The 12,629-nt window shown below is 38.8% G+C and overlaps 1 protein-coding gene across 1 annotated transcript in view; it reads right to left on the reverse strand.

Moving 5' to 3' along the window:
* Abcd3 (ATP binding cassette subfamily D member 3) overlaps positions 1 to 12,629 on the reverse strand; it is an 83,462-nt gene that overhangs the window by 24,711 nt on the left and 46,122 nt on the right. The window contains exons 9-13 of the mRNA XM_004635709.2: positions 10,424 to 10,566; positions 7,233 to 7,302; positions 4,749 to 4,818; positions 4,429 to 4,526; positions 4,234 to 4,325 (exon numbers count right to left, since the gene is read on the reverse strand). Of these exons, the coding sequence (XP_004635766.1) occupies positions 4,234 to 4,325; positions 4,429 to 4,526; positions 4,749 to 4,818; positions 7,233 to 7,302; positions 10,424 to 10,566 (473 nt within the window). The remainder of the gene's footprint in view (positions 1 to 4,233; positions 4,326 to 4,428; positions 4,527 to 4,748; positions 4,819 to 7,232; positions 7,303 to 10,423; positions 10,567 to 12,629) is intronic.

Genomic DNA, 12,629 nt, shown 5'->3' on the forward strand with positions numbered 1-12,629 from the left:
AGAAAAGAAACCTTGAAATGTGATGGACAGGTTTATGGTCCTGACGATAGTGACGGTATCACAGGTATGAAACGTTGTCCACATAGGACGGGGAAAGAGCTAGCAGTCTAAAAGCCTGCCTGGCAAGTGCAAGGACTGGGGTTTGATACCCAGTACCACATGCTATGCTGGCCCTGGAACCCCAAACCAGGTGTGGTGGCACATGCCTAGAACCCCAGTGCTCAGACAGGAGGATCACTATAAGTCGCAGCTCTACAGTGAGACCCTGTACCACATAAATAAGATTGTTCAAAAAAAATTAAAATTTATCCACATATTAAGCTGCCCACATTAAATATGTACAGTTTTAATATATCAACCACATGTAATATTGTGATTTAGAAAAAAAAAAAAAAAGTGGCTTAGAAAAAAGAAACCTTGTCAAGGAACAGATTCACTCCACATCCAGAAACTATAACGGCCCGAAAAATGTTACTGAGTAGAAAAAATGTCAGCATTCTCAAGAGAAAGACTCTTTATCATGATTTACATGATACCTAGCCTTGAAGACTTCGCCACAACAAGAAAGAAAAAGCATGAAGATGCTATGGTTTAGACCTTAAGTGTCTTCCTCATGTGTTCAGAGGTACTTTTGGAAGGTGCCTGGGTCATCTATACTTACCATGGGGTAGATCCACCAATAGGTTTACAGCTGCCCTGCTAGAAGGGCTCGGCCCTACTTTAAAGTGGGTGCCTGGAGGCAAGCCCTAAAAAGATACACGTTCTCCCCCACGCATTCCTTCCCAACTACCATGATATGAGCATCTTTACTCCTTTCCTCTTTGGCAGGCTCTTCTTCTATGCTACTTTTGCTTTTGAGCCTGCCAACTCAGGACTGAAACTTTTGAAACTGTGAGCCAAAATGAATTCCTCCCTTAAGTTGTGGGTGTCAGCTATTTTGTCCTAGCAAGGAAAAGTAACTCAGACAATGGATCATAGACCTATGAAAACTCTTAAGTCACCAAATATTCTCATGTAATCAGAAATTTATGATGGTTTTTAAGTTATATGTTTTTATATCATAACCACCCTTTGTATTAGAGTCTGAAATACTGACATACAGTATTTGTTATGGCTTATGTTTAGATGTCTCCCCAAAGCCTTATGCATTCATAAGTGGTGCTCCTTTAGAGCTGGCTAGATCCTGAGTGTGTGAAGCTGGGATTGATTCATGGTACAATACAAAGATCAAGGGAAGGGGATGAGGAGATGGCTCAGTGAATAAGCGCCTCCTCAGCAAGCACAAGGGCCTGAGCTCAATCGTCGGTTCCACCAAAAAAAAAAAAAAAAAAAAAAAAAAAAGATCAAGGAGGCTATGATTAAGGATGTGGGCACTACCTGTCCTAAATTGCCTAGATAAAATATAAGGGATAAAAAGAGCTGTAGTCCTCCCTTGTTGCTTTTGCTACAGTCAGCCTGTCTGCCTCGTTGCTTTTACTACACTGAGATGCCTGTATGCCATGCCACCCTGCCTTCGAGCCAGCTGATTATGGACTAAAACCTCTACAAACTGTAAGCTAAATAAATCTTTTTTCCTTTAAATTTGGGCACTGACTATTCTTGTCTCAGCAACAAGAAAAGTAACTAAAACAGAATTTGGTACTAGAAGTGGGGTTGCTGTGACCATGTTATTGAAGCGCCTTTAGAGCTGGCTTCTGGGAAGAAGAGTTAGAAAAGGCTTACAGATGCCAACTAAAAAGTAGAGCTGAAATGCCTGAGACTATACTTGATAGGAGATTTTGGTCAGACCTCAGAATGCCAGAAAGCTGAGAAAATGCTGCTGGTGCTGGGGATATAGCTCTGAGGCATAAGCACCTGCCTGGCAGGTGCAAGGTCTCAAGTTTAATCACTCGTTGAAAGAGAAGAGAAAAGAGAAGAGCAGAGCAGAGCAGAGCAGAGCAGAGCAGAGCAGAGCAGAGCAGAGCAGGTAGGCGAGCAGACAGGCAGGCAGGCAGAAAGAAAGACAGAAAGACAGACTGACTGACACAAACAGAAATTAATTTTAAAAATCCTGCTGGTAAAGACCAGGCTTGGGAAGTTCTGCTGAGATGGACTGCATTGGCTATTAAGATCCCAAAGAAGGTATGTTATGGATTGGCAGAAAGTTTGTCTGCATTTTGTGTCCAGAGATTTTGCCTAAGACTAAGATTAAGGACAGTAGACTAATTTTGCAAAAGAAATGTCAAGACAGTCTAATGTTGAGACAGTGGCATGCTGGGGGCTTTTAGCCAGATTTATGTTGAGAACCAAGAGCAAAGAGTCCAACAAAATGATTCAAACATTGTAAGTCTGGCAAAAACCAACCAAACAAACAAACCAAAAAACCCCATTTGCAGCTTATAAAGATAAAACAAATCAAAACCAAAAAACTGGTCTCTAAAAAGACTAACAAAAAGAAAAAAAGCCCAAAACTTCAAAAAAGATAACAAAATAACCTGAAAACACACAAAAACAGCAAAACTCCCACCTTTATAGCCTTACAGCTGCAAAAAGAAAAGGCACTGCTTTAAAAAGAGAGCACAAAAACACCACGTTCCAAAATGGTGGTGGCCTATAAAAGTTGTTTCTCAAAATTTACAACATAGGCACTTACCCCATGCGCCCAAGAGAAAAAAAGGCTGGCGCCTGCCCCAGCTGACAACAGACCTTGACATTATCCATGTGGTACTGGTTTTAGGTGCATGCAAAACATAAGAATTATGGGATCAAAAAGGCTTCCACTCAGATTTCAAAAGCAAGCACAGGAGGCCAGACAGCATGGCCTTGAGAGGGCAGTGTGTAAAGCTGTGCGTGAGAGCCAAAGGTGCAGTAGAGACCCCAAAAGTTTAAAAAACCAAAAACACAGAACATCTAAAAAAAAATAAATAAATAACTACAAAGAGAAATCAGAGCCAGCCCAAGAGAGAAGCCATGAGAGCTACAACCACCCACAGCGCCATACAGGCAGAGCCATTCAGACCTTCTGAGTTCACATCATGCCAAACATCGCCTCAGATGCTTCACATAAAACTACAAGACGTAATGTTTGCCCTGATGGATGTTAGACTTACTTTGGCCCCACTCCTTTATATCTGTCTATTTATACCTTTTAAAATATTAATATTTATCTTGTGCCATTAGATGTTAAAAGTGTTTAACTTTCTTTTCATTTATACAGGGGCTTACAGTTAAGTTTGCCTTAAATCTCCCAGGAGACTTTAGACTTAAAATTTTCAACAATCCTAAATCTGTTAAGACTTTAGCAACCCTTAGAGAAACACTAACTACCTTTCACATAAAGAGATGCATGTAAGTCAGTGGGGGACAGACGCTAGGGGCAGAATGTTATGACATGTTTAAAATCCTGCCAAAGCTGCATGCAGTCATAGGTGGAGCTTTTTTAAAAGTGGCTAGCTCTAGAGTATGTGAAGCTAGCTAGGACTGATTCATGGTATAATACTAAGATCAGGGGCATTAAGGTTTAGGGTGTGAATATTAACCGAACTAAATAGCCTAGATAAGAGATAAGAGATAAAAAGAGCTATAGTCATCTCTTGTTGCTTTTGAGACTTTTGCCCACCATGTATGGTTTCTTCTCTATGACACCTGTCTACCATATCACCACGCCTTAGAGCCAGCTGATTATAGACTAAAACCTCTACAAACTGTAAGCTAATTAAATCTTCCCCCCCTTTAACTTTGTCAGATATAAGACAGAATCCAATTCTGTTTCATGGTCTAAAAACAATGTTATTACCACATAACATTACTCAATCTATAAATGTACCTTCAGATACACACAAGTTAACTTCCCATGTGCTTTCATCAAAATTAACTCATCTCTGTTCTTTTATTTTGCTAAGAAGCTGGTATCAAGAATCTAATCTAAAAATGGTGGAATAAGTTATTAATTTAAATTTCTATACATTAAGAACAGATTGCCATTATGCATCATTTCCCAATGTATCAAATGCCAATATCCATAAAACAGACATCTGAGAATCCCTCCTCTAAAATAAGGCTAAAAACAGCTGTCTTTAGGGAACATGAAATCTTCACTGGCAGAGAAAACATGTTCCTTAATTTTCTATCAAAACCAGTTTCATACAATAAGAAATGCTGCCCCCTTATCTTAACTTCAACATGGCACAATCATTAAGGACAACATATTTTAAAAATTGTTTCTCTACAATTGTTCATTATTACTAATCTTACCCAGCCAATCTAGTCATTTCACGCCCAGCCAAAACTATTCGACCTAGAGCTTGAGACATTCGCAAAAGCATTCTTCCACTTTGGTAGTAATCCTTAAATAGAAATAAATATTAGTTTTCACTTACATTTCTAGAATTAAAAGTAAGCTTTGTGAAAATAGTTTAAGTTTCCATTCTACTGTTACTATTACTTTACCTCTAGAAGCTCTGAATGTGTACTTTTGAGATGTCTTGGGTGAGATAAATCTAGGAAAGGACGGCTGACTACTATGTAACCAACAACCGTGGCAATGTCTGAAACAAAAAGATTTAATATGTTACCATTATTTCACTTTTCCCACAAATCTCATTACATTATCTTTTTAAAAACATACTTACACAGCAATTAACCACTAGGAAGAATGTATGCTATGTGTTAATTATTGAAACTGTCCTACCAATTTGGTTTGAAACTATCTCACTGCTATTTGTTTCTCAATAAAATTATGGGAAAAAAATAAATAAAAACATACTTACATTTGGCAATTATGCTATCAATGAAACCCATGGAAAACCGAAACAAAATAAAATTATGCAAGTGCTCCACCTGGTGGAAAACAAAAGCAAAAGGCACTTTTTGTTTATAGATATATATCAAAAATACATCGTGATGATATAACTATGACACTGACTTATTCTATATTTTGGAATGCCTATGGTATCTGATTACACTGTACACAACTTCACTGAGCAGCGCTGATCACAGAGCAGACGCCAAACACTTCATGAAAGCATTGCTATGCGAACTGAACAGAAACTATCCATTTTAACAATGGTATACACCTTGCATGTAATAGTAAAATACTATTGTATTTACAATATTACCAGATACATATATCCCAAAATGGATTTTTTTTAAAAATCAAGGCAAAAAGGATAGAAAAATGAGATAATTAGAATAAAACGTTAGCAATCCACACAGGAGACATTAAATGCTTTGACAGAGATACTTGGCTTGTCTTCTAAAAACTGCATTACACTCAATCTGAACAGAATCTTTTAAAGTAAATCAGTGTTACACAGAGTCCATACCTTCTTCTGAGTATGCATTATCTCAGATTTATAGATCTAAAAAAGGTTTTTTGTTCTAGAGTTTTGTGTTTTCAAGTTACCCATCCCCAGATCACTGAAGGTGCTCTATGTTCAGGCACTGAGCTCTACTTTCAAGCTCATCTGCTACCACTCTATTCCTTCCTTCTCAGCTCCCAAAACACTAATCCCTCAAACACACTCCTGTCTGAAGGCTTTCCTCTTCTGTTCCTCCTGTTAGCAACCCTTTCTTCCTTCACATTCATGACTAACTCTTTTATTTCGTGGGTTTCTAATTAGATGTCACCTCTTCAAGAAAGGAGGCCTCCCTAAATTAAACCAGCTGGGAAAGAGTCCCCATCACACTTCTCTCACTTCATTTTTGGTCAAAGAATTTATTACTACCTGAAATTATACAGAACATCCAGTTGGTAACATATTAATGGTTTCTCCACAAAAATTCAGGCCTACTGAGTACAGAGCAGCTCATTCTAGTATCTTCTACAACAAGAACGGGGTTTGGAACATTTATTCAGGGACTACTAGGACAAACCCTGAGACTATAGTTTACATTCTAACACAAGAGAGTAAGTAGCAAACTAACAAGGTAATTATAAACTGCAATTATATGCTTTTAAGGAAATAGATAATTAAAATAGGAAGGAACTGTCACAGGCTATTTCAAATAAGCTGGTCAGAGACGGTAAAGCCTCATGAAGTATGAATATTTGGGTTGAACAATTAAGGGATGTGAACAACCGCACCATGTAAAAAGCAAGCTAGTAAATGGCATTCCCCAGAAAACTGCCTTATACACATTTTGTCAGGGAGCACACAAAAATCAGTCATACAGCCTTAACTATAGTAAGGCAAAAATTCAATTCTGAAGTAATTTAAAATGACAGCTTCAAGCCAGCCAGATAGCTCAGCAGACTAAAGCACCTGCTTAGGCTGAGTGCAGGGGCTGGGGTTCGATCCCCCGCATGCCGTGCTGGCCCTGCCCTGGGGCACACTGAGATAGCAAATGAGACTGGGCACGGTGGGTGGCCCGTGCCTGTAATCCTAGAGTTTGGAAGGCTAAAAACAGGAGGATCACTATGAGTCCAGTCTGTGTAGTGAGAACCTGTAGACCCTGCCCTAAATACAAAAATAAAATAAATATATGAAAATGACAGCTTCTTTAACCTTTCTAAATAATCTAAAATATATATGCAATTCCACAAACTTCCATTAACAAGCTAGCTCCTTAAAGTCAGGATTTTTAATCCATAATTAGGTTCATCACCTAATTATTATTAGCATTCAGTGGTGCTGACCATGACGAACCCTAGACGGCAATTCAGTTTCTTTTAAATGAATAATGGATCAAATTACTTGATTTCAAATTTTTCAACTGGCAAGTAAATTAAAAATGAAGTACAGAACAGAATAAAAGTTATTTATTCTAAATCAAAGGTGAGAAAACTAAGTCCCATAATCCTGATCTAGCACTGTCATTTGTGTAAATACAGTTTTATCTGGACACTGCCACACCCACGATCCATGTATTATACTATACATGGCTACACGGAAGTAGCTGAGCTGAAGAGCTGCAACGGAGATTGTATGAACTTTTCAAGCCTAAAATACATACACACTATTTTCCCTCTCTATATAATAATCTTCACCATATTTTCATGATGTTACAGGAACAAGCTATAATAGAATCACTGATAAAAATATATTTATTTTAATCTATCCATTTATAAGTGGACAATTTAATTTATCAATATTTTTAACTCATTTTAATTAAAAATACAGTATAAAATTTGTGATAGCTATTAAAGATCAATATGAATGATGTACATATACATAATTACACAGATACAAAGATATATATCTTGGCACAAGCCAAGGAGTCTTTCTATGAATGTGTGAACCTTGTCATCTTACCAGTTTTCGGAAGACTGAGTAGATTGTCTGCTTTTCTCTTTTATTCCCATTATAAAAGGCAATTTCTTCACTATTGAGGAAAAGGATATAGTGGTTAATGTCAATGTTATGTAATCCTAAACAGTAAAATATATTATTTGATGACTGAATGTTTGTATTTAAAAGTACATACTGTGACTCAGAGCTTATCTGGTGCTACATATCTCAAGCCAGGATCTACGCTTGAGATCTGACTCCTAGCCCAGCTCATCAGGTCATGGGAGTACACACTTAACAAGAACACAGGCTGGCTGCAACTTACGCTGCAGGCAGTCTGGCCAGGACAGATATAACACACTAATCCTCACGAATTTGAAATAAGACAAAGAAGGAAGATGTCATGATACAGATAAAAATGCAGGGCTGGGACAAGCATAAACCAGCAGTTAAAATAAAGAGCAAACAAGTGAGTACAAAGAACACCAGCTAGGCAAAACTAAGCAACAATATCTTGAAATACAGCTTTTGAAAAACAGCAAAGCGGGCCGTGTCCTGATGGCTTCACAGTGCCAGCTTCCAGCAGGCCTGTGCGCACTGCTGTTCTTACCTTTGGAAGCTACACTACTGCGGTTTGAATCTGCAATGTCCCCCCAAGGCTCATGCACTCAAGACAGGGTCTGTGAATGGTGACTGGATTATAGGGCTCTTCAGCTGACTCGCTGTTAGGAGCTGGGCCTGGCTAGACACCAGTGTCGGTGTGACCTGGAAGGTCCATCTCCTTCCTCATCTTCCCTTCTCTGTTTCCTAGGCACCACGACGGGACCAACTTTCCTTAGCCAGACTTTCACTGTGCCTGTCCTGCCTTTGAATCTGCTGACTATGGACTGAAACATGAGTCAACATAAGCCTCTCCTATAATTTGTGGGTACTGAGTATCAGATCTCAGTGAAGAGAAAGGGGCTAAGATACCCACTATGTCCTCACAACAATCCTCCTTTTCTTAAGCTAGCTTGAGTAGGTCACAATGATCTTGACTAGAAAACAAAGAGGTCACTGAGGAGGTTCAATGTAATTAAGTGAATTTCTTAAAGCCACATAGCCAATAATTCAAGGAGCTAAAATTTAAAACTCCTACCCAACCCTAAAGTTTATAGTCTTTCTAATATGTAAATACAACAATAACTACTGTCTTCCATAAGCCTTCTTTTAAAAACATTTCTTAAAAGTAACTTCTTTCCTTAAAAATGTGTGAGTTTTATACTCAACTCCAAAATACACCTGTATTTTTCCATTTCAAAATGAAGGTGTCTCTGAGCTGTGCACAATGTTTCAAAGGAAATAAAACAAAACAAAAACAAGATGTCTCCTACTTCAGCTCCTTTTTCTTTTTTAAAGTTATTTATTTATTTATTTATTTATTTATTTATTTATTTATTTATTTTTGATACAGGTCTTACTGTGCAGTTTGGACTCATAGTGATCCTCCTCTCTCAGCCTCCCCAAAACTAGGTTCAGGGCTGGCACTGACACCCGGGCTTCTCGGCTGGCATGGCATGTGATACTTGCGATTGAACTCAGGTCCTTCCACTTTCCAGGAAGGCACTTACCACCCCTCCTGGGCTATCTCCTGGACCCACCTCCTTGTTCAAATAAAATTAACTTTCCTTGAAGAATGAAAAGGAAACTTTTGGTTTTGCTTTGGTTGTACTGAGACATGGTTTTGCCATGCAACTCAGGCTGGCCTTGAACTCACTATGTAGCCTAGGCCGGCCTCAAACTCAAGTTATCCTCCTGCCTCAGTCTCCTGACAGCTGAGACTGCAGGTATGTACCACCATGCCCAGCAGATGTATCACTTTTATTTATGCTTCATATTTGTCTTAAAATAATGATACAGATCCCCAGATTCCAGAATCCTAAGTATAAGAATCCCAGGGCATGCCAATTTCCTAATTATAAATATATACCTAATTTTAAAAATTTACCACCTCTGTCCATCTAAGTCTATGGAGGAAAGTGAAAATTCCCCTTCTCCTAAAGAATCCTTTTTAGTCCTAATTAGAGGACTAAATTACATCCTGAAAGGGATGAAAATCCTAGAATACTGATGGCTGGCTAACATCTTTTCCTTCCCAAGTTTCTCTTCCTGAAAGAGCCCACGTTTTCTTTCCTGTGCATCCCAATGCTTTAATGATTCTACCTCATTCATGGAGTATAGGTCCCAAATAGCCTTTTGCTGTGATTGCTTTAGGCATGAATAAGTGGCAATTCTGCCAATGAAATGTAAGGGAAATCTGGCTTCGAACCTTTTGGGAAAAGTGTCGGGGTCAGTCAGTCAGTCGGTCTATCTGTCTGTCTGTCTGTCTCTCTCTGTCTCTGTCTCTGTCTCTGTGTCTCTTTATCTCTCTGTATCTGTCCCCGCCACCCCCTGATTTTTTATGTCTGGATGCAGGCAGACAGAAAGCAAAAAGACCTTTTGCAGGGAACAAAGACAAGAGTGTCCCTTTCTTGCACCTCAGTGGCCAAAGTCCTTGAAGTTCTGGTGTAAAGTTTCAGGTGTCTCCAGATGTCCCCAGGACCTGCAAAGTTCCTTGTCCTATCTTATCTTTTTATGGCACCCTGTGCTTGCCCATGAAAGCCTCACTATAGAGCTGAGTTCCCTGCTGAGAGTAGTGCTGCTGCTGCTAAGTAGGTGGAGGCTTGGAGAGGCAGGTTCAGCTGCAGATCTATAGACGCCCTTTCCAGAAGCAAAGGCTGAGATCCTGACTGGCTTAGACTACACCAATCAGTGAAAGTTATTTTTAGAAACCAGCATAACCCTCTAACTATGACATGCAACCCAAACTTCCCGAAGCATGCCAAGCAGGATGCCCCTAGTCTTGCTGCAACACTCTGCTACTAAGACAGTTTTTCTTCTGCTTCCTTTGCATTTCACTCACTTTAAATAAATTCTACTTTTTGACTCCCCCATTTTCTGCTAAGAGGACTGTTTCTGTATTCTTCACTGGAGTGAGGGTAAGGACCTGAAGAGAAGTGGACAGTCACTCAAAGATGCCCCCCACACACACTAGATGCAACACTAAAATCCTTCATGATACTTGTCTTCAAAACAAGTAAACACATGCAGTATTTTGGTAAGAACATTACTAACATTTTTAAAGTCAATTTAAATAACATCATTATCAATAAAAGTGAATTTACTCTCCTCCTTACCTGTTTGTGATGAGCCGGGAATTGACATACCGATATTCGCCTTCATACTTTTGCTCTGTTACTGTCATCCTACCAATAGGCCTCCTGAGTCGAGTCAGGAATAGCCCCGAGACAAGCAAGTAGGCCAACATACTCGCTGGGCCCTATTATCATTGCCAGAGAAGGACACACAAAATTCAGTGATATTATAGAGTGCAACGGATTCAAACACATACAATTTATATTCTATAATTAATTTCAATGACTTTTGCTTCGTTTTTTTTTCTCTATTCCTTTCCTGAAAATGTACAAATGAGCATGTACATTTTCAAGAAATAATTAATTTCAATGACTTTTGCTTCATTTTTTTTCTCTATTCCTTTCCTGAAAATGTACAAATGAGCCTTCACACTCCTACTCCCCACATACTCTTTCAACCACTACAGCTCCTTCCCAAATTCTCCTTTATTTGTTTCACTGAAAATTCCTGGGGGCCTGCCCATTAGCTCAGGTGATTAAGTGCCTGCTGAAACAAAGCAGGCAGGCTCAGGATGCTGTGGTTTGATCCCCTCATCCTCAAGCCAAACGAGACCTGCCCTTGAAGGCATCCTGAGGGCCCCCCGCCCCCCCAAAAATGAAAATTCCTATGTACACTTATACTTTTTCTGTGGCACATTAACACTCTTCTGCTGGAATTCTTTTAGATACCCTCCAATAATTTCATAGTAATTCTCAGATGTCTTTTTGCTTTTTCTTTGAATGTTAATGTTCTCTCAGCTCAATCCAAATTTACTCCTTTAGTTCCATCACTCTTACAAATCCAAAATAATATCACCAAATAAGCAGCATACATCTCAAGTTCAACTCCCTCTGTCTGCCTTTCCCTGCTTGTACATTTTGCTTCCGGCAACTTACTTTTGTAAAATGACCTCATACCCACTGACAATCCTAAGAAGCTTCAAGTCTACCTTTCCAAGATGGTTGCAGCCTTCCCTTCAGTCTTATATACACCCTGTGCTCTGCCGTACCCAGAGAGCTGTTTTCTGAGAAGGACATGAATGAGGTTGTTTTTATGTATGGCAAGCTTGCTGCATGTATGATAGATGCCTATCTATCTCCTTTCAATGCCAAAATATCAACTCAAATCCCTCCAGGCATTAACTACTTCAATGAAACATCCATTATTGGCCTTATCATGTCATCACTGTTTAAATAACTAATTTTTTCAACATACTAGAATTTCTATTTCTCAGGAATTTACCTTTTCATTTCTATTTTCTAAAATAATGTATGTGCATTATAATATGCATTAAAGATTTTAACAAGTTAAATCCAATTGAATGGATTCAACAACTACTGGGCTGGGGAGATAGCTCAGCAGTCTAAGCACCTGTCTGGCAAGTGTAAACACCCAAGTTCAATCCCCAAAACCACATGCTGCGCCAGCCCTGTGCCAGTCCCAAAACCAGGAATTGTGGTACATGCCTGTGAGGATCACTATGAGTCTGCACTACACAGTAAGACCTTGTATCTATCAAATAAATAAATAAATAAATATTTTTTAAAAAAACTACTAAAAATATGGGTGATATATCTACAAAGAAATAACTAACATTACTTTTAGGAAATTGGGTAAGATATACACAATGAAAAAATTTAAATATAAAAATGTAATATATATCTGGGCACAAAAACACGGGCTTTTCACTCACTTATATAGTAAAAGAAGCTATGAAAATAAAATAGCAAAAGGTTACAAAGACACACAAAAGAATTTAAATAAATTGTTTTACCCAGTGCTTTGGAAAACAACAAATAACCCCTATGTAACTTTTTATAGTTTATCAATCAACTACAAAATGCATATGCATATGTACACAAACATATACACACACATACCTAAAATAACTACACTATTATATGGCTGTGTTATAAATATAGAACAGTACCTATCACATGACTACAGTCAGACTTTAATGAGAATATGCAGAAAAAAATTAAAGGCAATTCTTTATTTATTTACTTTTTATTTTTTGTATTTTCTGGGGAAGGGTCTACAGGGTGTTCAGGGTCTCACTACTAGATCGGACTTGTAGCGATCCACCTGTTTACAGCCTCCCAAGAGCTGGGATTACAGGCATGCACTACCATACCCAGTCTCAATTGCCATCTCAGTGCACCGTGGGGGTAGGGCCAGCCGGCAGGCCCGGGGAGGCCTGGGGATCCA

This window comes from Octodon degus, unplaced genomic scaffold (assembly GCF_000260255.1).
Source record: "Octodon degus isolate 3935 unplaced genomic scaffold, OctDeg1.0 scaffold00074, whole genome shotgun sequence".
NCBI lineage: Eukaryota > Metazoa > Chordata > Mammalia > Rodentia > Octodontidae > Octodon > Octodon degus.